Genomic DNA, 24844 nt, shown 5'->3' with positions numbered 1-24844 from the left:
TTGTGTTTAACCGGTATCCACCAACAAGGATCCTTTGGTTTCATTAGTCCCAGCCACTCATAGGTATGACGGGGATTATACTCGAATTCCTTTCACTCATCCAGAGGCAAAGGAGCGGTAGACAGCAAACAGGAAACAACCGAGGTGTTCATAGGTTTGTAAAATTGTTGGTTCACATGATAATTATGGGTGACGAAGACCATTCAGCCCATCTAAGCATACCCATCCTGAATGATGTCAGCCATGGCTCAGTTGGTAGCACTCTCGTCAGAGTCAGAAGAAACTTATAAAATTCTAACAGGACTAGACAGACTCGATGCAGGAAGGATGTTCCCGATGGCGGGGGAGTCCAGAACCAGGGGTCACAGTCTAAGGATAAGGGGTAAGCCATTTAGGACAGAGAGGAGGAGGAATTTCTTCACCCAGAGAGTGGTGAACCTGTGGAATTCTCTACCACACAAGGCAGTTGAGGCCAATTCATTAAATAGATTCAAGAAGGAGTTAGATATATTTCTTAAGGCTAAAGGGATCAAGGGATATGGGGAGAAGGCAGGGACAGGGTACTGAGTTTGGATGATCAGCCATGATCTCATTGAATGGCGCAGCAGGCTCGAGGGGCCGAATGGCCTGCTCCAATGTTTCTGTGTTGTGGGTTGAACTCCCATTCCAAGGACTTGAACACACAATCTAGGCCAACACTGAAGGAGCATGCACGGTCGGAGGAGTCATCTTTCAGATGATAAACCGAGGCCCCGTCTACCTTCTCAGGTGGACGTATCGAAGACAACCAGGGGTGTTCTCCCCAGGGTCCTGGCCAATAGTAATCACTCAACCAATATTGCTAAAATACCACACCTTAGGAAGGATATATTGACCTTAGAGGGAGTGCAGCGTAGATTTACTAGAATGATACCTGCACTCCAATTGTTAAATTACTAGGAGAGATTACACACACTAGGGTTGTAAGCCTTGGGGTTTAGAAGGTTAAGGGGTGATTTGATTGAAGGTTCCAAGATATTAAGGGGAACGGACAGATCTATCTATTTCCGCTGGTTGGGGAGTCTCGGACTCAGGGGTCACAGTCTAAAAACTAGAGCCAGACCTATCAGGAGTGAAGTTTGGAAACACTTCTACACGAAAAGGGTGGTAGAAGTTTGGAACTCTTCCGCAAATGGCAATTGATGCTAGTTCATTTGCTAATTTTAAATCTGAGATTGATAGACTTTTGTTAACCAAAGCGATATGGTGCAAAGATGGGCATATACAGGAAACACTCGATTTACCGGTACCTAAATAACCAGAAATCTCTTAACCGGCAAAATTCAGGAGTAGGTTCAAGTAAGTTTTACTTCAGATTAGTGGCCGTTCCTGGATCTGTGGCCGTATAACCGGGGTTCCTGCACCTGTTGCTATGCAACAAGGACGCCTGGATCTGTGGCTCTCGTACCTTTTACTATACCTCTCTGTAATCCGGACTTTTTGATAAACTGGCACCACGCCGGTCCCGGATAAAAAGAGAGTTTCCTGTAGTTAGATCACAGATCAGCTATAATCTCCTTGAATGGTGGAACAGGCTTAAGTGTCTAAATGGCCTACTCCTGTTGCTATCTGGTTATTATCTCATTGCTGTTTGTGGGAGCTTGCGGTGCGCAAATTGGCTGTCGTGTTCCTGACATTACAACAGTGACTACACTTCAAAAAGTTCTTAATTGGTTGTAAAGCGCTTTGGGACGTCCAGAAGTCATGAAAGGCGCTATATAAATACCAGTCTCTCTTTTATGACTCTTAAGATGCTGCAGGAGGAGGATTTTAATGACTCAGGATTTTGTCTGTCTCCATCATTCTATGTGGGAGACCAGTCCAATTGCTGATCAGACTGTGTGAAGAAAGCTTTCCTAATGCCGGTCTTAATTTTGCCTTTTTACTAGTTTAAGCTTGTGATCAATTGCCCTACACTTGAAATTAATTTTCCAGATTTATCCTTGGGTTTCAGAGTCCAAATCATTGATGTACAGTAGTCATCCCAGCACTGAACCTTGGGGCATCCCTCTCCATACTTCCTCCTCCCACTGTATTCCAATACAACTCTTCTAACAAGTGTCAGCCCTGGCTCAGTGGGCAGCACTCTCGTCTGAGTCAGAAGGTCGTGGGTTCAAGTCCCACTCCAGAGCACAAAATCTAGGCTGATACTCCAGTGCAGTGCTGAGGGAGTGCTGCACTGTCGGAGGTGCCGTCTTTCAGATGAGACGTTAAACCGAGGTCCTGTCTGCCCTCTCAGGTGGACGTAAAAGATGCCATGGCGCTATTTCAAAGAAGAGCATTGGAGTTATCCCTGGGGTCCTGGCCAATATTTATCCCTCAATCAACATAACAAAACAAAAAAACAGATTATCTGGTCATTATCAAATTGCTGTTTGTGGGAGCTTGTTGTGTGTAAATTGGCTGCCGCGTTTCCTACATTACAACAGTGACTCCACTTCAAAAGTACTTCATTGGCTGTGAAGCGCTTTGAGATGTCCGGTGGTCATGAAAGGTGCTATATAAATGCAAGTAAGTCTTTCTTTTATCTAATAATTTCTACCCTTCAGCCAATTTGTTTTATCCATACCCAAGTTTAATCAGAATCCCTATAACTTTGAGCTTAATGAATAGCTTTTCATGAGAAATTGTCAAATGACTTCTGGAAGTCACATCATAGGACTTATCACAATCCACTTCCTCAAAGAAGTCAAGGAGATTGGTCAGGCAGATTTTCCCATTCTAAATCCATACGGAGTGCTGTTAAGTAATTATTGTACAGAGAATCTTCAACTTTATACCTGAAATAAGCAATAGAGTAAATAAGGAAAGACTATTTTCTCTGGTTGAGGGTCCAGTAATAAGGGGGTCATCAATTTAAACTTTGTCACCAAGATAGAGAGGAGTTGTAGGAGCATGGAATGCTTTGTTGTAAGGGCTGGTTGAGGCAGAAATCATTGCACCCTTTAGGGGAAAATTGGTGAAATGCTTGAAGCAAAGCAAGATATGTGGCTATAGGAACAGGAGTAGGCCATTCAGCCCCTCTAGCCTGTTCCACCATTCAATGAGATCATGGCTGATCTGCGACCTAACTCCATATACCCACCTTTGGCTCATATCCCTTAATACCTTTGGTTAACAAAAAGCCATCAATCTCAGATTTAAAATTAACAATTGATCTAGCACCAATTGCCATTTGCAGAAGAGAGTTCCAAACTTCTACCACTGTGTGTAGAAGTGTTTTCCAATTTCATTCCTGAAAGGTCTGGCTCTAATTTTTAGACTATGCCCCCTAGTCTTAGAATCCCCAACCAGCAGAAATAGTTTCTCTCTATCTACCCTATCTGTTACCCTTAATATCTTGAAAACTTCGATCAGATCACCCCTTAACCTTCTAAATTCCAGGGAATATAACCCTAATTTGTGTAATCTCTCCTTGTAACTTAACCCTTGAAGTCTGGGTATCATTCTGGGAAACCTACGCTGCACTCCCTCCAAAATATGTGGCTATTGGGAGAGCAGGGCAGTGGGATTAGTTTTAGATTGCTAGTAGAGCCAACAGAGATACAGTAGGCCGAATGGCCTATTTCTGTGATTCTATTATTTCACATGGGATTGAAGCAAGACTAATTAGGTCTGTAGTTGCCAGCCTCCGAGTTGTTGTCCTTTTTAGATATGGGCACTTTATTGGCTTATTTCCAATCTACCTCCCCACTGTCCATTCCTCCCTCTATGATCGTCAATGCCTCTCACATCTCCTCCCTAACCTCATTTAGGACTTCCATGGGAGTTATATCAAAGCCATTAATTTGGCCTGTTTGTGGGCATGTTGCTCATGTCTTACCTTTGATTATTTCCTCCAAATATTCACTTCAGAATGTTTAGCATCTCGTGCTCATCTCAGTTTTGAACTTGGTTCCATCTTTTATAATTCTCGCCTACGCTGATTGCCCTCTTATTACTGAAGTATCGAAAGAATTTCTTACTGTTGTATACTGCCTCTGCCGTTACATTTTTTCAAGTTGTCCTTTTAATTAATCTTTTGACAGGCAGGCAGGGAAAAAGCGAGCATTTATGCAGCACTTTTCACGATCTCAGGAAGTCCCAAAGCACTTTACAGCCAATGAAGTATTTTTGAAGTGTAGTCACTGTTGTAATGTGGGAAATGCAGCAGCCAACTGTACACAGCAAGCTCCCAACAAACAGCCATCTGATAATGACCAGATCATCTGTGTTCAGTGATGCTGATTGAGGGATAAATATTGGCCAGAACACCAGGGATAACTCCCCTGCTCTTCTTCGAAATAGTGCCATGGGATCTTATATGTCCACCCGAGCGCGCAGACGGGGCCTCGGTTTTAATGTTTCATCTGAAAGACGGCACCTCCGACAATGCAGAACTCCCTCAGTACTGCACTGCACTGGAGCGTCAGCCTAGATTTTTGCGCTCAAGTCTCTGGAGTGGGACTTGAACCCACAACCTTCTGACTCGGAGGTGAGAGTGCTACCCACTGAGCCCCGGCTGACACTGTAAACCAGTTGGACAACTAATACAATGTCGATTGTCAAGGGAATGTCACAAGCATACATGCTGAAGCCAAGAGGAAGACATTCACACTTACTAAAGTAAAGGAACATTTATAAATCTTGACTATTTTACTTGGGTGTACTCACTACATTTTAAAATGGCATTGCCCCTTAAATTCTTCTTGATTTTAATAGCAATGGATGGAGTAGGAATTTGGTCACTAATCAAAGATAGATTACTAAAAAAAGGAACGGAAGGGACAAAAATAACCAGGCTACCAACGTCATCGAGTGATCTATGTACTTACTCTCTATCCAGCCCGTGTTTACAGGACTAAGATCTTAAAAAGTCACAATGTCTGTAAAAGCTGGGGCCTTATAGTTACTTTCACATTGTGAATTTCACAAGCGCTCCAAGTTCATATCCCCTGATCAAATGAATTTGGGTAGAGATTTTTCTTAAAAGCTTCAACTCACCTACCCTCTCCTACTTGACAATTAAAATAAACAATTTTGGTTTCTAAAAATATTTAGCATTCTATCATGGTGCCTTCTCAACCATTTTAAATGTATAGGCATTGCTCAATGCATTTTGTGCCTACAGAACTAATGGCTACAGTTATTCTCTAAACAACAATCCATTAAAAGGAAAAGGATAGAATTAACAGCACAGAAACAGGCTATTCAGCGCAACTGGTCTATGTCGGTGTTTATGCTCCACACGAGCCTCCTCCCACTCAACTTCATCTAACCCTATCTACATATCCTTTTAAGGAAAGGCCACTGACCTGAAACGTTAACTCTGTTTTTCTCTCTCCACAGATGATGCCTGACCTGCTGAGCATTTCCAGTTTTTACTTCAGATTTCCAGCATCTGCAGTATTTTGTTTTTGTCGCTCTATTCCTTTCTCCCTCATGTACCTATCTAGCTTTCCTTTGAGGATGTTGCCTGGACTGGAAAATTTTAGCTATGAGGAAAGGTTGGATAGGCTGGGGTTGTTTTCTTTGGAACAGGAGGCGGCAGAGGGGAGACTTAAGTGAGTTGTATGAAATTATGAGAGGCTAGAGTGGATAGGAAGGACCTATTTCTCCAGGCAGAGAGGTCAATAACCAGGGGGCATTGATTTAAAGTAATTGGTAGAAGGATTAGAGGGGAGTGGAGAGCTTTTTTCACCCAGAGGGTAGTGGGGGTCTGGACCTCACTACCTGAAAGGGTGGTAGAGGCAGAAACCTTCATCACATTTAAAAAGTACTTCGATATGCACTTGAAGTGCTGTAACCTACAAGGCTACGGACCAAGAGCTGGAAAGTGGGATTAGGCTGGATAGATCTTTTCCGGCCGGCACAGACATGATGGGCTGAATGATCTCCTTCTGTGTCATAAATTTCTATGATTCTATTAAAGGCAGCCATGCTGTTCACCTCAACCACTCCATGTGGTAGCAAGTTCCACATTCTTACCACTCTCTGGGTAAAGAAGTTTCTCCTTAATTCCCGATTGGATTTATTAGTGACCAACTTATATTTATGGCCCTTAGTTTTGGACTCCCCCACAACTGGAAGCATCTTCTCTACATCTATCCTATCGAACCCCTTCATAGCTTTAAAGACCTCCATCAGGTCACCCCTCAGCCTTCTCTCTTCTCGAGTGACGCGTCCTGGCCGGTTCAGTCTTTCCCGATAGTTATAACCTCTAAGCATGTGGAAATTAATGTAACCACATTGAAAGAAGTTTAATGGTATGAGCAAAACATCCATATTTGTGTGTACACTTTCCTGAACAACCAACAATGCAGTTGTCTCAATACAGGCCATTACTGGAATGGAGTTTAAAGTAATAATGTAGCTCCTTTAAAGTTTATATATTGTAGCAGCAGCAGATTTCTCCCGGTGGGCGCTTGGAACGGAGTTTGATTTAGTTACTGTATTAAAAGGATTGTAGCCGAGATAGCATATTAAGAATAGCAGAAACCAGGCAGCTTATAAAATGATGGCACCTTTGCTATAGAACAATACTTGAAAGGGGGCTGGTGAATGTTGGATAATTTTCAGCCTCTTTATTGACACTGCTGCATTGGTCTTGTCAATTGTTATTTATCTGGGCTGACAGACTGATTGAACAGATCTTTCGGAATTTGCACAGATCACTTAAAGAATAATAAATTCATATTTCCTAAAATGCTCAAGTTAGGATACATGCGCCTAAATGCCTTGCCCTATTAGAATAACCACTTCTGCTCAAACACTGACCTGGGAGGGACTTGGGGAGAATAGGAGGGAGGAGGGGGCAGTAAGACTTTCTGGAGCCCGGACTAAAATTAAAAAAAAGTTATTTTGCTTACATTAACTCAAAAGTATGAGAAAAACATGATTTTGCTTGGCACATTACCAAAAAGACACTGATTTTTTTTTAAAACCACATTACTTTCAAATGCAGCTACTGTAGGGCATTGATATTTTAATACAAACATCAACCTCCGCTTACAGTTCGTTCCCAGCATTTGAATAGGCAAAATACTAGTGGAGGAGTGCCAAAGATTCACAGCCAGTATCTGTTATGTGGGGATCAGTCCGTTCAAATTTCCGCACATGCGTGGTTTTTCCCCCATTTAAAAGCCAGGGCGCGGCCTGCGTGGGGCCTCCAGACCACTGCGCAGCCAAACGGGAACATTGGGTGGGACAGATATTAGCGTACACTAGTATTTGAATTACCATTTAATATTGCTTGCTATAAAATTAATATTTAAGAGTGGTAATATGCCAACTGCACACAATGAATAATTAAATACTTTTAATTGTATAAAAGGTGTTGCATCAAATTACCTGATGGCTCGAGTGATCTGTTAAGTCATGCGGATAATGGCCTCAGTGTCCCTACACTATGGAGGAGAGAAACCAGCCTGGGTTCCTAACCATGATTACTGCCCAGTAGTCCCTGCTGGAAACACCCACATGTCGAGGTTAGGGGAGGGGGAGTGATGGCCTCAACTGGAGTTCAATGCGGGAAGTGTGAGGTTATCCACTTTGGATCCAAGAAAGACTTGAAAAAGAACATTTTTTCAAATGGCGAGAGACGAGGAACTGTGCAAGAGCACAAAGGATTTGGGTGTCCAGGTACACAAGTCATTAAAAGCTAGCGCACAGGTACAAAAAGTAATCAAAAAAGCTAATGGAATGTTGACCTATATCTCAAGGAGGTTGGAATAGAAAAGAGGGGATGTTATTCTTCAGTTGTATAGAACCTTGGTCAGACCCCATTTTGAATACTGCGTTCAGTTGGTAGACACTGCACTTCAGGATTGATATATTGGCCTTGGAACAGGTACAGTGCATGTCTACCAGAATGATACCGGGGCTTAAAAGGTTAAATTATGAGGTCAGGTTGCATAAACGTGGCTTGTATTTCCTTCAGTTTAGAAGATTGAGGGGTGATTTAATTGAGGTGTATAAAAATGATCTCTATAGCATACATACAGAAAAAAGTTATTTCCTCTAGTGGGCACAATCTTCACAATAGAGCTTGGCCACTCGGGAGTGAAAGCAGGAAGCACTTTTCACACAAAAGGTTGGTGGAAATGAGAGATTTTCTCTCCCAAAAGGCTGTGGATGCTGATTGAATTGAAATTTTCAAGACTGAATGGACAATTTTTATTAGGTAAAGTATCAAGCGATGTGGATCCAAGGTGGGTAAACGGAGTGGAGGTGCCGATCAGCCATGATCTAATATAATGGCGGAATGGGCTCGAGGGGCTGAATGGCCTGCTCCTATATTTCTATGTTCAATGTTCAAACTGCTGGCGTTCATTTGCTAGGCTGACATATGAAGAATGACTGCTTAAGTGAAGTATTGAAGGGTGACTGATATCTGTGGAATAATATCCAAGCAGGAGAGGGGGGCAAGGGAAGAAAACAGATAAAACAAATCTGTTTAGATATATATAAATTTTAGAAACTTAGCCAATTTCTAAATGGTTGGCAATTTTTCTAAAAAAAGCTGATGTATGTTGTGTATGCAGCAGTGCTCTTAGATGCTTCCAAACGCTTGCTGGAACCATTTGTAAATAGATACAGCACAAGAATGCTGATGTTTGGTAACTCTCCACCAACCATAGCAAGCTTTGAACACAAACACCTCAGAACAGTAAATTCACAAAACAAATATAGCAGCCAACAAAGAATGGTGGGAATCCCCAAACAGCTTTTGCTGCAACCTCAAACACACATTGAAAATCCGACTATTTGCTTTGCCATCCTAGCATTTAGCTCCAAACACAGTGATATGCCTATCAATTAGTCCAATAAAAGGCGACGAGTTAAGAACGTAACTGAAGGTTTTTATTGGCTAAATAACAGAGCCCACCCTCGTGGGTGATCCGATCCAACAGGGAGGAATACTAGCCAGTCAGCTACCTTTATACCTGGGCAGGTAATGGGCGGAGTCGGAGGTGGTCAGCCCAGGTATAACAGTGCGACAAGAGGCGACCTCGTGTAGTGATGTGACAGTGAGAACAGTGAGAACAATATACAGTGATAACTATAACAGTGGTTTACCACATTCACCCCTTGTTTAGATTAGAGTCCGGCGGGGTGAAGTGTATTACCAGCTCTGGTATGTCAGTCTGTCCGGAGGCTTCGTTAGCCTCTCCGATCGTCGCAGCGGCGGTGTTACATTATCCGGTGTTAAAGCTGGTGTCTGCGTAGTCGGCAAAGGCTCGTGGGGTTCCGGCATGCCGTCTACCTCGGCTGGACTCGGGGGGGTTGGGAGGGGGGGGTGAGGGTGCGAGGTCTCGTAAGGAGACAGTGTCCTCCCGTCCGTCTGGGTAAGCCACATAGGCGTACTGGGGGTTGGCGTGCAGGAGGTTCACCTTCTCGACCAGGGGGTCCGTTTTATGGGCCCTCACGTGCTTTCGCAGCAAGACGGGTCCCGGAGAGGTCAGCCAGGTTGGTAGGGTGGTTCCCGTAGTCGACTTCCTGGGGAAGACAAACATTCGAGCATGGGGGGTGGTGTTAATGGCAGTGCAAAGTAGTGACCGGATGGAGTGCAGCGCAATCGGGAGGACCTCTTGCCAGCGGGAGGTTGGGAGGCCCTTAGACTTTAAGGCTAAGAGGGTGGCCTTCCATACCGTCGCGTTCTCTTTCCACCTGGCCGTTCCCTCGGGGGTTGTAGCTGGTGGTCCTGCTTGCTGCAATACCCCTCTCCAATAGGAACTGACGGAGTTCCTCGCTCATGAAGGAGGCGCCCCGGTCACTATGTATATAGTTCGGGAACCCGAACAAGGCGAAGAGTTTGTTCAGGCATTTAATGACCGTGTTACTGGTCATGTCTGGGCAGGGGAAGGCAAAGGGGAAACGGGAGTACTCATCAACGATGTTGAGGAAGTACACATTACGGTCGGATGACGGTAGGGGCCCCTTGAAGTCGATGCTCAGACGCTCGAAGGGGCGGGTGGCCTTGATCAGGCTTGCTCTGTCCGGCTTATAGAAGTGCGGTTTGCACTCAGCACAGATCTGGCAGTTCCTGGTCATGGTCCTGACCTCCTCGATGGAGTATGGCAGGTTGCGGGCCTTAATGAAATGGTAGAGTCTGGTGACTCCGGGGTGGCAGAGGTCATTGTGGAGGGTCTGAAGTCTATCACTTTGCGCGCTGGCGCATGTAATGCGTGAAAGAGCATCAGGGGGGTCGTTCAGTTTACCGGGCCGGTACAAGATCTCATAATCATAGGTGGAAAGCTCGATTCTCCACCTCAAGATTTTGTCGTTCTTGATCTTGCCCCTCAGCTTGTTATTAAACATGAAGGCAACCGAGCGTTGGTCGGTGAGGAGGGTAAATCGTTTGCCTGCCAAGTAGTGCCTCCAGCGCCGTACTGCCTCCACAATTGCCTGGGCTTCCTTCTCGACCGACGAGTGTCGGGTCTCGGGGCCCTGTAGGGTCCTTGAGAAGAAGGCTACCGGCCTACCCTCCTGGTTAAGGGTAGCGGCTAGGGCGAAGTCGGATGCATCGCTCTCCACTTGGAAGGGGATTGACTCATCCACTGCGTGCATTGTGGCCTTGGCTATGTCTCCCTTAATGAGGGAGAAGGCCGCGCACGCCTCTTCCGTGAGGGGGAAGGATGTGGTTTTCAGGAGGGGTCTGGCTTTGTCCGCATAATTGGGTACCCATTGGGCATAGTAGGCGAAAAGCCCCAGGGTTCTCCTAAGTGCTTTTGGACAGCGGGGGAGGGGTAGCTCCATGAGGGGGCGCATTCTTTCGGGGTCGGGGCCGATGACTCCGTTCTCTACTACACAGCCAAGGATGGCAAGGCGCGCGGTGTTAAACACGCATTTCTCCTTATTGTAGGTGAGGTTCAGCCGTTGGGCCGTACGGAGGAATTTCTCCAGATTCACGTCATGGTCCTGCCGGTTGCGGCCGCAGATGGTGACGTTATCGAGATAGGGGAAAGTGGCCTGTAGTCCGTTCTGGTCAACCATCCGGTCCATCTCCCGTTGGAAAACCGAGACCCCGTTGGTGACACCAAAGGGGACCCTAAGGAATTGGTAGAGGCGGCCATTCGCCTCGAAGGCGGTGTACTGGCTGTCCTCCGGGCTGATGGGGAGTTGGTGGTAGGCCGACTGGAGGTCGATGGTCGAGAATACGCGGTATTGTGCAATCTCATTGACCATGTCCGATATGCGGGGGAGGGGGTATGCGTCCAGCTGGGTGTATCTGTTTATGGTCTGGCTGTAGTCGATAACCAGGCGATTTTTGTCGCCGGTCTTGACTACCACCACCTGGGCACGCCAGGGGCTGCTGCTCCCCTCAATAATGCCCTCTTTCAGGAGTCGCTGCACCTCAGAGCTAATGAAGGCTCTGTCCCCAGCGCTGTACCGCCTGCTCTTAGTAGCGACAGGTTTGCAGTCGGGGGTGAGGTTAGCGAACAGGGAAGGTGGCGGTACCTTGAGGGTGGATAGGCTGCAGGTGTTACGCGGTGGGCGGTTTAACTTTCGCTGGTTGTCGACTGTGAGTGGGGGGAGGGGTCCACCGTATGCTAGGGTTACACTTTGGAGGTGGGATTGGAAGTCCAGCCCTAGTATGACGGCAGCGCACAGCTGGGGGAGTACGAGGAGTTTAAAATTTTTATACTCTGTCCCTTTAACCGACAATGTCACGACACAGTAGCCGCTGATGTCTGTGGCGTGCGACCTCGATGCCATCGAGATGCAGCTGCTCGTTGGCAGGACGGGGAGGGAGTAGTGGCTCACCGTGTCTGGGTGGATGAAGCTCTCCGTGCTTCCGCTGTCGAACAGGCAGGTCGTGGCGTGGCCGTTGACTTTGATGTCCATCATTGAGCTGGCCAGGTGGTGCGGGCGGGCCTGATCCAGGGTCACGGAAGCTAGGGTGTAGATGAGCGCGTCGTTGTCATGACAAGATGGCGGCGAAGATGGCGGCCCCCGTAGTTCACATGAGGCTCTGTTTAAATCGTTTGCCCCGCACAAAGATGGCCGCCCCTGCTGTTCCCATGAGGCTCTGCAGGCTTCGGCTGCCCCGCACAAAGATGGCCGCCCCTGGTTTTCCCATGAGGCTCTGTAGGCTTCGGCTGCCCCGCACAAAGATGGCCGCCCCTGGTTTTCCCATGAGGCTCTGCAGGCTTCGGCTGCCCCGCACAAAGATGGCCGCCCCCAGGGTTCGCATGAGGCACTGCTGGCTTCTGAGGATTTGCTTCTGCAGGCCTTGGAGAAGTGGCCTTTCTTGAGGCAGGTTTTGCAGGTCGAGTTTTTGGCTGGGCAGCGCGACCTCGGATGCTTCTCCTGGCCGCAAAAGAAGCAGCCAGCGGCCCGATCGGGGTTGCCTGATGTCGGGGCCGGTACCGGGGCTAGCGGGCCCGGTCGGATCCGTGATGCAGACGCTGAGGTAGGTCCCGGGGGCAGCGCTGTGAAGGGTGGTGGGGTGGGGGTCGGGCCCGAGTCCCAGGGTCGCGAATAGTACCTGGCAAACGCTTCCTGGTCTTGCTGGGTGGCCTCTAGGGTGAGGGCGAGGGCTTCGGCCTTGTCCAGGTCTATGTCCTTAGCTTCAAGCAGTCTTTGCCGTGTGTAGTCGGAACGTAGGCCTCTCACCAAGGCGTCGCGGACATTGTCTTCCATGTTCGCAGTAGCCGTCACCGCTTTAAAGTCACAGTTCCTGCCGAGTTGTCTCAGCGCTCGTGAAAATTCAGCTATCGATTCTCCTGGCTGTTGCTGGCGAGATCTTAAGAGATGCCTAGTGTACATGTAGTTTACCGGGCTCCGGTACTGCTGTTTCAGTAGGTTGATGGCGTCGTCGTACGTAGTCATGTCCTGGATGAGTGTATATACTCTCGGGCTCGCTTGGGCTTTCAGGACTCTTAGTTTGGATCTCTGAGGGATGACGGCTTCCTCCAGGTACGATTCGAAGCAGTCCAGCCAGTGTTTGAAGTCGTTGGCTGAGTTTGGTGCCTGTGGGTTTAGATCCAGGTATGGTGGTTTCAAGGCTTGCAGCCAAGCCGGCTGGTGTGGCCCGTTGTCTGGAGGCTGCTGTTGCTGTGCTGCTGGGTGAGCTCCTTGCTGTTGCTGTTCATTATCAGACATCTTTAAAATTTAGCCAATAAAATTGATATGCCTATCAATTAGTCCAATAAAAGGCGACGAGTTAAGAACGTAACTGAAGGTTTTTATTGGCTAAATAACAGAGCCCACCCTCGTGGGTGATCCGATCCAACAGGGAGGAATACTAGCCAGTCAGCTACCTTTATACCTGGGCAGGTAATGGGCGGAGTCGGAGGTGGTCAGCCCAGGTATAACAGTGCGACAAGAGGCGACCTCGTGTAGTGATGTGACAGTGAGAACAGTGAGAACAATATACAGTGATAACTATAACAGTGGTTTACCACACACAGGTTTTGACAAAAATGGAACTGTTAAGTCATAAAAGATCAACTCCAAATACATCACGAATGGAACACACGCTGGTAAGGAGTGAGTTACAAGTCATCTGATGCAAAGTTTCAGGAAATTGTTCAAAAATAATCAGCAACTAATGAAGCTGTGGATTATGGAAGTATTAAAACGTGCTTTGGCTTTGAAATGATTTGTGAATAAACAATGATTCATTTAAGTGTCCAATTTTTAAAAAAGAGTGGGAAAACAAGAGCGTGAAAGAAAAGATTACTGCAAAGGGGTTTAGGGAGGGAATTCCAGAACTTAGGGCCTAAGCAGCTGAAGGCACAGCCACCAAAGATGGAGCGCTGACAAATCGGGGATGCGCAAGACAACAGAATTGGAGGAGTGTAGTCTTGTTAAACGCTAGTTTATATAAACAAACCATCCCTTTTGTGGCAAACTACCTCTTCAGTATCTAAAACAATAATCCCTTTTAATTATATTTTCTCCTGTGACTCAATCTGGCCTTCCCAGCGTGCAACATCCATACCCGAAACAGGCATCCCGTCTACTTCCACTCGTGTGCCGCTGTGGCTCGATGGAGGGTATGATTCACTCTCCAATGTTGTGCACTACTCTCCTTCATCCATGAGCAACCATTCACCCTGCTAATTCAACAGGAACGACTAACCTTTTGGAGTTGGGGACTGGATACACACGAGTGGACCGCACACAATTACACAGAAGTGTGAACCCCTACCATAAACAAAAAAAACCAAGTGCAAGATGGTCATCGACACAAAAAGCAAAACCGCCATACCCACAGGCAAAAAAAACCCCGCCTCATCCGTGAAATGTGAAAATTTGGACGCTTGAATTCTTTCTTTAAAAAAAGTGGCCAGACCTGAAGTACGGCTAAAGGGCAATTCCCAATTTGTGCAAAAAGGCGTCGCCCTGGGGAAAAAAATCCAGAGAGTAGCCTTTTCCAGCCGCGCGGATGTCAAAAAAGTCACTTCGCGCAAAAGAGAGAAAGGAGAAAGGAGGTAGCAGGACTTTTTGCACAGCTCACATGCTCTATTTGGGTTGGACAAGCTCCTGCAGAGAAGCACAGATGCAACCATACAAAATGATCATCCAATAGTTACAGTCACAATCGGGGAGATAAAACTCATACAATGAACGCTGCGACTTGGCATATTTCAGGAAGGCATACAAACAGACTTAGAGGACCATCTACACATCTCTCTTCTATGCAAGGAATGAAGGCTCGTACTAATCAACAGAAGCAGGATACATTTTAACCCTTGCTGACAAATTTTCACTGCCACCACCAATGTCAAAAGGTTGGAAAATATCTTGGAGTAATAATTGGGGCTCTCTGCCCATTCTTGCTCTTCCTTCCAGAATGTAATTTGAACAGACAAACAAGGGTTCCACTCCCTTGAAGAAAAGACTCAACTGTGTCATGGAGGTTCGGGAACCTCAAAGTCACAGCAATATGGAATAAGGCCAGATACAGACAGTTCTAATCTCTGCTGGGGTGTAATCGAAACAGTGAAACAGGAAAGAGCACCAATGTGCAGGATTTCAGTGGAGCGGTTTACTGGCAGACCCTGTAGCAGGCACTTTAGGAGTGGCTCTTTGCTGTCTGTGAAGACCCAAAATGTGAGGTTTTGGGTTGCGGGGGGGGGGGGAGGGGGGGTGAAGAGAAAGAGGAGACAATGAATCATAATTGTCACCAAAGAAAGGTAGATTTTTTTTTAAAGTAACTTCTAGCAGAGTACTGTATTAAGGCTGCAATTATACTGCAACTGTAGCAACAGTGTAGTTGTGGTGTATGTAACCTGTTCCACCTTAAGAGAACTACCTTAAGAGATGTACTACTTTCTCTTGGCTGCTGTATACTGTAATACCGGTGGTGACCACACCGGTATACAAGTGTTGTGTAGGGATTTGCTGGGCAGTTCAGCCCTGACCTCCGAATAGTAAAGACCTGTTAAAAGTTATTCTTGTTGTCTGTGTCCAGTGATTGATCCTAAACATAACTGGGACACACAGGCTCAACAGTAGTCTCACTTTGCAGGGATGAAAAGTTGCCGTGGTACATATCTTGAAATCGGTTCCTTACCCAGTCTGGGTAATCTCGCTCTGCTTCACTAGAGTCAGCATCAAGCCCCGATTCCACATTTACACTGCAACTTTGGGGCACGAGTGCAACGCGAAACCACCTTGCTCCAACTGGCGTGTAAATGCAGCTTACTCCAATTGGTGCAATGACAAAACTGATAACTAAAGGTGCCATAATGGGCAAAGAAGCAGTGGTACAGTTAAAGCATGTGTACACTGGTGGCAGGCTAAAATACTGTCTCCCCTCTAGACTCTCTGAAACTGAAGAAAATATTACCACTCCGGCTGTACAACACGCTGTATACCAGGGTTATGAAAGACTGAGCATAAAGCTCAAGAGCTTTGCAGTGACCATAAACCAACTCTTGCAAAAAATGAATGGCTCAATTAAAAAAAAAAATACATACGGCGAGACACGAGCACGTTGATTTATAAAACTCTTCACAGATTAGTGTCAAACTTGAATTTAAAAGTCCATTGTTCAATCCCTCACGCATCCACAGCCTGGAACGAACCTCCTCCCACCAGGAAAAGAACCTTGCTTTGCGCAATTTGGCTGCCGCGTTTCCTCCATTACAACAGTGACTACACTTCAAAAAAACTTCATTGGCTGTAAAGCGCTTTGGGACATCCCAAGGCTGTGACAGGCGCTATATAAATGCAAGTTCCTTTTTTCAAATTTCTACAAGCAACACAATGGATTTCGCTTCGTTGTATCCTGGTGCTACAATACTTGCAGCAACATGGGCATCAAGTTACTGGGCACCTTAGTAGTCATTATTCTGCTCCTCATTCAGAGTTGCCAAGTATTAGCTCCTTTAGGTCAATGCACTCCGCAAAACATCAACAAACTTGAACTTGTTTTAACTGGAGAAAATAAGCTAGAGTCTTTAAAATGTCATGAACTACAGATAATACATAAGTTTATAAAGCAAACACCGAACTAGAGGCAGTTTCAAACCTTGAGTAAGGCTAGAGACTAGGGGGAAAAATTGAGTCGCGCCCCCTTTGGGGCGCTAACTTCACCGGGAGCGCCCCGAAAATATTAGCGGCCCCATGCCCGAAATTCACTGGTAGCACCCCAAAAGGGAGGTGGGGCGCTACTGGAAGCACCCTGCCTCCCTCTTGGGGCGCTGCGAGTAAATATCACGGCGCTACGTGCCGCAGCGCCACGGTACTGCAGGTCTTCCTCTCCTTGTTAAAGGGGAGGGGCTGAGCGCAGCACGACATGGGGCCCAGCTGGGCCACCAGGGATCGGAGTGCCGGTAGGCCCCTCTGACCCTGTCGGACATAGCGTCCAAGTCAGGGGGCGCTACCGAAGATCGCAGCCAGGGCGCTAACGGGAGGCGCAAATCAACCGAAATTTTCCCCCTAGAAGACATTCCCCAGTCTTCCCCTCCTTCCATCTCAAGGGAAGTGCCTGAGTGAAATGGATGTGCCAATCAACCCCTTCAAAAATGAGCCATGCAAGATCAGGAATAGAATTGGAGGTTTTCTATGTGGTCAGAGATGATCCAAGTGTTCCACTGTCCACAATGGTTCCTGTTTTGCTGTGCCTGGGGAGGCCAGCCAGCCAGGGTTGAATAATAAGTGGATTGGAGATGGATAAATAACATTTTCTGGAACTTTATTTGATTACCTTTGGGGATTGGGGAGTGTTTATGCAGAACTTTCTCTCAGGAGATTAAACAGGTGATGTACGGGCCACGTTAGGTAGATACAAACTCTCATGGAAGGCTGTAGCATGCTGCACTGAATGGCCTTTTCTCAATCAATTCTATATGGTTCCTGACCAATCTTATGAAGGGGCTAATCAGACTTGTGAAAACAAGTCAGAGTCATACAGCACAGAAAGAGGCCCTTCGGTCCATCGTGTCTGCGCCAGCCATCAAGCCCTGTCTATTCTAATCTCATTTTCCAGCACTTGGTCCGTAGCCTTGTATGCTATGGCGTTTCAAGTGCTCATCTAAATGCTTCTTGAATGTTGTGAGGGTTCCTGCCTCTACCACCCTTTCAGGCAGTGAGTTCCAGATTCCAACCACCCTCTGGGTGAAAAAGTTTTTCCTCAAATCCCCTCTAAACCTCCTGTCCCTGACCTTGAAACTATGCCCCCTGGTTATTGACCCCTCTACTAAAAGGGGAGAAGTTTCTTTCTATCTACCCTACCTATGCCCTCATAATTTTGTACACCTCAATCAGGTCCCGCCTCAGCCTTCTCTGCTCTAAGGAAAACAACCCCAGCCTGTCCAGTCTCTCTTCATAGCTGAAGCGCTCCAGCCCAGGTAACATCCTGGTGAATCTCCTCTGCATCCTCTCCAATGCAATCACATCCCTCCTATAGTCTAATCAGAATGCACATCACTGAAAAGTCACCTTCTTTAATTAGAATAGGTTACACCTATGAAACACAACTGGAAATATTGTGTACAAATTTGTTCACCCCACTTTAATGGATAGGCTGCAGAGAATAGCAATGTAAATGGCCCCAAGTATAAAGGGCATGAACTGTGAGCAAATAGGAGAAGCTTATTCTCTACAATCTAGGGAGAGGTGGTGGTTAATGTGAGGACCTCACCGAGGTAAAGAAAACTTTAAAATCAATTAGATATGAACCCAGAATATTCCTTTTGGGGTAAATCAGACCAGTAGGTCGACATATTTAAAAGCAAAGCAAATTTAAAACACATTAGGAAAAAAAAGTATCTTCACTCAAAAGGGTGGATTTGTAATTGGATGCTAGGGTCGTGAGTTGGAGTAGCAGATGAGGCCTTTACTCCTCCTAAATGTTCTCCCATATTCTTTATTGGCTCCTTTAAAAAAGGTCAGAAACAAGGAGCAGCTCTCACCCACTAGCTAAAGATTGCTAAAAGGTCTAGGAGGAAGAAACTGCAGTGCAGCTTGTAGAGAGAAAACATTTATATCATAGACCATTCAGCCCAACCAGTCCATGCCGGCGTTTATGCTCCACTCGAGCCTCCTCCCATCCTTCCTCATCTAACTACCAGCACAACCCTCTATTCACTTCTTCCCCCATATGCTTATCTAACCGCCCCTTAAATGAATCTATACTATTCGCTTCAACCACTCTGTGGCAGTGAGTTCCACATTCTCACCACTCTGGGTAAAGAAGTTTCTTCTGAATTCCCTATTGAATTTCTTGGTGACTCTCTTCTATTGATGGCCTCCAGTTATGCTGTTCCCCACAAGTGGAAACCCTCTTTCCATGTCCACTCTATAAAAACCGTTCATAATTTTAAAGACCTCTATTAGGCCACCCCTCAGCCTTCTCTTTTCAAGAAAAAAAGAGACCCAGCCTGTTCATCCTTTCTTGATAGGTATAATCTCGCAGTTCTGGGATCATCCTTGAAAATCTTTTTTGCACCCTCTCCAGTGCCTCTATATCCTTTTAATAATATGGCGACCAGAACTACACACAGTATTCAAAGTGTGGTCTAACCAAGGTCGATACAAGTTTAGCATAACTTCTCTACTTCTCAATTCTCTCCCTCTAGAAATAACCAGAGTGCTTGGTTTGCTTTTTTTTTATAAAATGGCCATATTAACCTGTGTTGCTACTTTGTAATTTGTGTATTTGTACTCAGAGATCCCTTTGCTCTTCTACCCCATTTAGATTCTTATTTTTTGAAGTAATGTGACCTCCTTATTTTTCTTACCAAAATGCAATCTCTCACTTCTCCATGTTGAAATTCATTTGCCAATTATATGACCATCCTGCAAGTTTATTAATGTCTTCTTGTAATTTGTTGCAGTCCTCCTCAGCACTGACTATCTCCCCCCGCAATTTGGTGTCATCCGCAAATTTAGAAATTGCGTTTTTGATTCCAAGCCTAAATCGTTGATATAAATTGTTAAGTGGTCCCAGCACCGATCCTTGTGGAACACCACTTCCCACCTTCTGCTACTCTGAATAGCCACCCTTTACCCCTACTCTCTACTTTTTGTCTGTAGATAGTTAGCTAGCTATCAATTCTGCTATTTATCGCCTGACTCCACATAATTAGACTAATGAATAGATGACAGGAGGTTTCATGATTTAAGCGAATGTGGAAAGGTGGGGATGTAATATAGAGCAGCCCAAGACTCAGGAGGGTGAAGGGCTAGGGAAGGACTTGTAAATGAGGATAAGAACGTCGGTAATAACTATGGCAAACTTAGTCCAAGTGCAGGTCTGAGATTTTCCAGTATTTACACCTGTTGCAGACTTTGGATCTAATCCAGTTATGCTGGTATCCAGAACATATGGTAATGTGGGGAAGCACATCACATTGGTGTTGCCTACAAACAACTGGCACAGATCACTGGTGTGTTCTAGTGTCACGAGGCCTAGATTTAAACTCACCAAGACTGATGTTACATTAGAATGGAGCCTACCATGAGATGGAGAAGATGCCCATACTCTGGTGTTAGTATGGGCATATTCCAAAATTAACCTTGCAGATTTTTTCCTGCAGATAAAGTCTCCTCATTATAATACTGCAGTTCTAATATAACCTGGAATAGACCAGATAGAATTCTACATTTGTTGTCACATGTACAAGCCTCTGTTCATCAATCACATTGACTAATGTTCAAGATGGAATAGTCTCATTCTTTGCTTTACATATCCCAGAGAAATTATTTCAACATCAGCAAGTTTTCCCCCACCAACAACATTTATATAGAGTTTCACCTCTAGTTAGCCCAGTGTTCACACTGAAAACCCAAGAATGCCTGTACAATTCACACACCGTCCTAAACTATACAGAAAATGGTAACTGTACTTGAAGGCATTTTACTGTATAACACTGAGTGGGGGCACCATTCATATAGACTGAATAATGTTCAAGCTCAACAGGAAGAAAACACCTCTTAAAACAATAGCGGCTCTCGTTTGAGCAATATATAGACTGAAAATATTAAACGGATTAAATGTTTCGAATGCTTCCTCGAACATTTAAAGTTCTAAATTCCAACACAGTTTTATATTTCAAAATCCTACTTACCTTTCTGTCGTTTTGCTCTATGGAATCCCCTTCATAATGACCCTATGGAAAAAGTTAAAGTAGATGGCTTGAACTAGAAGAAATTCCATTCGTTTTCCACCTCCCCTACATACATGCTGTAATAGTAACATTTAAAAAAAAAAAGCTTTTTCCATAGCTTTTGCATTTAAAAATTTTCCATTTACCCAACATGGCAGCTAAATAAAGAACATGTACAGCTGTATGAAGTATCCCACAATTTATTGCCCAACAACTTGTATTTATATAGCACCTTTAACATAGTAAGACATTCCAAGGCACTTCACAGGAGTATTATAAGACAAAAAATTTGACACCGAGCCACATAAGGAGAAATTAGGGCAGGTGACCAAAAGCTTGGTCAAAGAGGTAGGTTTAAAGGAGCGTCTTAAAAAGGGAGGAGAGAGGTGTAGAGGGGTTTAGGCAGGGAATTCCAGAGCTTAGGGCCTAGGCAACAGACGGCACGGCCACCAATGGTTGAGCAATTATAATCAGAGATGCTCAAGAGGGCAGAATTTGAGGAGCACAGATATTTCGGTGGGGTTGGAGGAGATTACAGAGATAGGGAGGAGCGAGCCCATGGAGGGATTTGAAAAGGATGAGAATTTTGAAATTGAGGCGTTGCTTAACCGGGAGCCAAAGTGGGTCAGCAAGCACAGGGGTGATGGGTTAACGTAACTTGGTGCAAATTAGGTCATGGGCGGCCGAGTTTTGGATGACCTCAAGTTTACATAGGGTAGAACGTGGGAGGCCAGCCCAGTTAACAGTGAAGAGGCAATAGGAGGATTAGAAAACCTATCCCAGGGACCTCAAAATACACAAACAGCAAATAGGGGTAAGACAGCAAACTTATCCTTCTTACTGCTTCAAACATAAGAATTAGGAGGATAGGCCATACAGACCCTCGAGCCTGCTCCGCCATCCAATAAATCATGTCTGATCTTCAACCTCAACTCTACTTTACTTTCCGGCCCGATCCCCATCTCCCTTGATTCTCTTAAGAGTCCAAAAATCTATCGATCTCAGCCTTGAATATCGTAAACTGAGCATCCACAGCCCTCTGGGGTGAGAATTCCAAAGATTCGCAACCTCTGAGTGAAGAAATTTCTCATCAGTCCCAAATGGCCGACCCCTTATCCGGAGTCTAAGCCCCCTAGTTCTAGACTCTCCAATCAGGGGAAACAGCCTCACAGCATCTACCCTGTCAATCCCCCTCAGAATCATACAAGTTTCAATGAGATCACCTCTCATTCTTCTAAACTCCAGAGGAGTATAGGCCCAATCTACTTTAGAATAAAAGCCTGGAATGAGGCTCGGCCCCTTGAGGAGGCTCCCACTTAACTTCCACCCAAGATGAACAGGTGCAACCAAAGAGAAGACTGGTTACAACTCAAAGTACAATAAAAACATTTGAAGGGCAACACTCTTACAAGGGGGGTGTCAGTAGATCATCAAGCTATGCAGCATACTGACAAATAAGATGGGTCCCCAAAGCCCATGTGCCCACTAGGAGCACCTTCCTTACATCAAGCACAAAAACAAAACTTTACTAAAAATTCCCTTCACCTTATAGAATGACGACTTCAAAAATTATTTTGGAAGCGGTAGTTGCATCTTGTGTTTCTGCTAACTACGAACCCAACAGTTGTCCAGCAAAGAAAAGGCACTAATTATCGGATTCTGTTTGACACTGTCTCATTTGATTCTAATCTGACCGATAGCTAGGATTTCAACTAGCTTTGATCTGCCATTGCGGCCCAGTCAGCACTGCGCACAGACCACCATGGGGACCAGTAACACAAGCCTCACTTCATTCAACACATAACACGTTTGTATCACAAGGGCTGCCAACACATTTTATTGCCCACTTCATCTATTATAGCACAGTATTACTTACATCATGTAAAGGATAGGCCGCAGTGTAAATGCCGCTGGCAAGAAGACTGGTGATCCCTGTGATAAAACAAACGCTGGTTTAAACAGAGGAGAATGCAAGAACAAGGCTAAGATATTGCCATGTCATAAAAGCTCCAGTCACATAATTAAAGTGTTCCCTTGTATGGATAGGAGCTAAAGAGACCCAGCTGTGAAAGAACCATTGCAAAAGGTATTTAACCTTTTACATTAGTCCAAGGATATAGGCCACATATTACAGAATTCTAGAGTGTGACAGGATATTCTTGCCAAACCCCAAGATGAAGAGTGCAGGTCAGTCATCAGAGTACACAAACTACATCTTAACTGGTATCCACTGGCAATGTTACATGGCTTCATAATAGATGGTGCATGGACAGACTCAGAATGGAACCCAACTACAGTACAGGAAACTCTTTGGTATCTGGCACCGGCGTGTTGCTGATTGATCAAAAATTCCGGATGAGAGAGAGGGTTATCTACCGAGGCTATTTTTAACAAAGATAAATTAAAAAAAATGTGCAGTATACAGTAATTGGGTACTCACCTAGAGAATGTTGTGTTAAATGGATGGTGGAAGATGCTTGATTAACTACAGTACTGCCAGCTGAGGGTAATGCAATGCAATGACTATCAGCAGCATGGGAGACACACAGTACCCCTGTAAAATGACGGATCAGAAGAGACTACCGGCAGCGCGGGAGAGTAAGACGCCTGTTACAGGGGTATTGAGGTGTTCCGACTTCCGACAGCGCCAAGAAGCCGAGTAGTGGCAGTTTGGAGAACTACCCCCACTGACTAACTCGGCCACCGCGGGAGACTCGGACTCGGCAACATTGCCGGTTATTGAGGTGTTGTTTTCGGAGTGAGAATTTTGCCGGTTAATAGAGAATTCCGGATAGGTGCTGTTTAAAACGAGAGTTTCCTGTATATAGACATGAATTAATTATACGGTACTGCATCTTTTTTTTTTAAATCAAGGACAAGGAGGGAAAAAGCTTCTTTACCCATGCTGTATTTGGCTTTGGTACAAGTTGTTCTCTTTAAAATTTCATAAACCTAGGAGAGAAAAGAGAAAGTATATTATTTCATGAAGAAGCTTTTTCCTTTATGGGTCAAGTGTTACAGATCACTTAATGCTCTCAGTTACATCGGAGACATCTAGGCATACAACACATAAGAACAGTAGTAGTAGGAGCAGGAGTAGGCCATACGGCCCCTCGGGCCTGGTCCGCCATGCAATAGGATCATGGCTGATCTGAACTTAGACTCATGTCCACTTCCCTGCCCTCTCCCCGTAACCCTTTATTCCCTTATCAGCTAGGAAACTGTCTATCTCGGTTTTAAATTTATTTAATGTTGCAGCTTCCACAGCTCTCTGAGGTAGCAAATTCCATAGATTTACTACCCTCTGAGTGAAGAAGTTTCTCCTCATCTCAGTTTTGAAAGGGCAGCCCCTTATTCTAAGATTATGCCCCCTAGTTCTAGTCTCACCCGTCAGTGGAAACATCCTCACCGCATCCACCCGATCAAGCCCCCTCACAATCTTTTATGTTTCGATAAGATCGCCTCTCATTCTTCTGAATTCCAAAGAGTAGAGGCCCAACCTACTCAACCTTTCCTCATAAGTCAACCCCCTCATCTCCGGAATCAACCGAGTGAACCTTCTCTGAACTGCCTCGAGAGCAAGTATATCTTTTCTTAAATAGGGAAACCAAAGCTGTACGCAGTATTCCAGGTGTGGCCTCACCAGTACCAAGTGGTGCAAGCCTGTAGCTTTCAAATCAGCTTTCCAAAAGTGGGTTTCATGGACTCGGTCTAACATTTCATCTTTAAATCCATATTTAGTTATCTTTATTCAAATTTCTCAGGTTTCTATAGGAGAAAGTCATTCTCTCTTGGTTGGGCATCTCACTTTTCAATATTAGCCATAGCAACTCTGGGGCAAGGACCTAGTCGTTGGCCAGCTTCTCCTCCTGATGGCTTGGTTGAGACTGCTAACTCAGTGTGTTGAAGAACCATCATCCCATCATTCAAAACTCACAGTAATATACACTTGAAGTGCCGTAACCTACAAGGCTATGGACCAAGAGCTAGAAAGTGAGATTAGGCTGGATAGCTCTGTCGGCCGGCACAGACACGATGGGCGGAATGGCCTCCTTCTGTGTCACAAATTTCTATGGTTCTAGTAGAGTTTTTCTTTTAAATAATGTGATAGCAGTGGTCAAACATTTCTCTGGGTTTATTTACAAGAGCATTTACATCAGCTATGTCATACAATGTATCGGCGCATGATCATTTGAATATAAGCCCTCGTTATTAGTGACGGTTCACATTAAACCAGGAGGGAATTAACATTCAGAATG

The 24844-nt window shown here is 45.3% G+C and overlaps 1 protein-coding gene across 4 annotated transcripts in view; it reads right to left on the bottom strand.

Moving 5' to 3' along the window:
* ano1a (anoctamin 1, calcium activated chloride channel a) overlaps positions 1-24844 on the bottom strand; it is a 292742-nt gene that overhangs the window by 151001 nt on the left and 116897 nt on the right. For all 4 annotated transcript variants that reach the window (XM_086008194.1, XM_086008196.1, XM_086008197.1 and 1 more), the window contains 3 exons: positions 23486-23537; positions 22462-22517; positions 20547-20588 (listed from right to left, as the gene is read on the bottom strand). In XM_086008194.1, the coding sequence (XP_085864320.1) occupies positions 20547-20588; positions 22462-22517; positions 23486-23537 (150 nt within the window). The remainder of the gene's footprint in view (positions 1-20546; positions 20589-22461; positions 22518-23485; positions 23538-24844) is intronic.

Source organism: Somniosus microcephalus, chromosome 15 (assembly GCF_052327205.1).
Source record: "Somniosus microcephalus isolate GS21.2 chromosome 15, FLI_Smic_1.0, whole genome shotgun sequence".
Classification (NCBI taxonomy): domain Eukaryota; kingdom Metazoa; phylum Chordata; class Chondrichthyes; order Squaliformes; family Somniosidae; genus Somniosus; species Somniosus microcephalus.
Note: the sequence above shows the minus strand (reverse complement) of the source record. Positions and strands in the feature narration are given on the sequence as shown.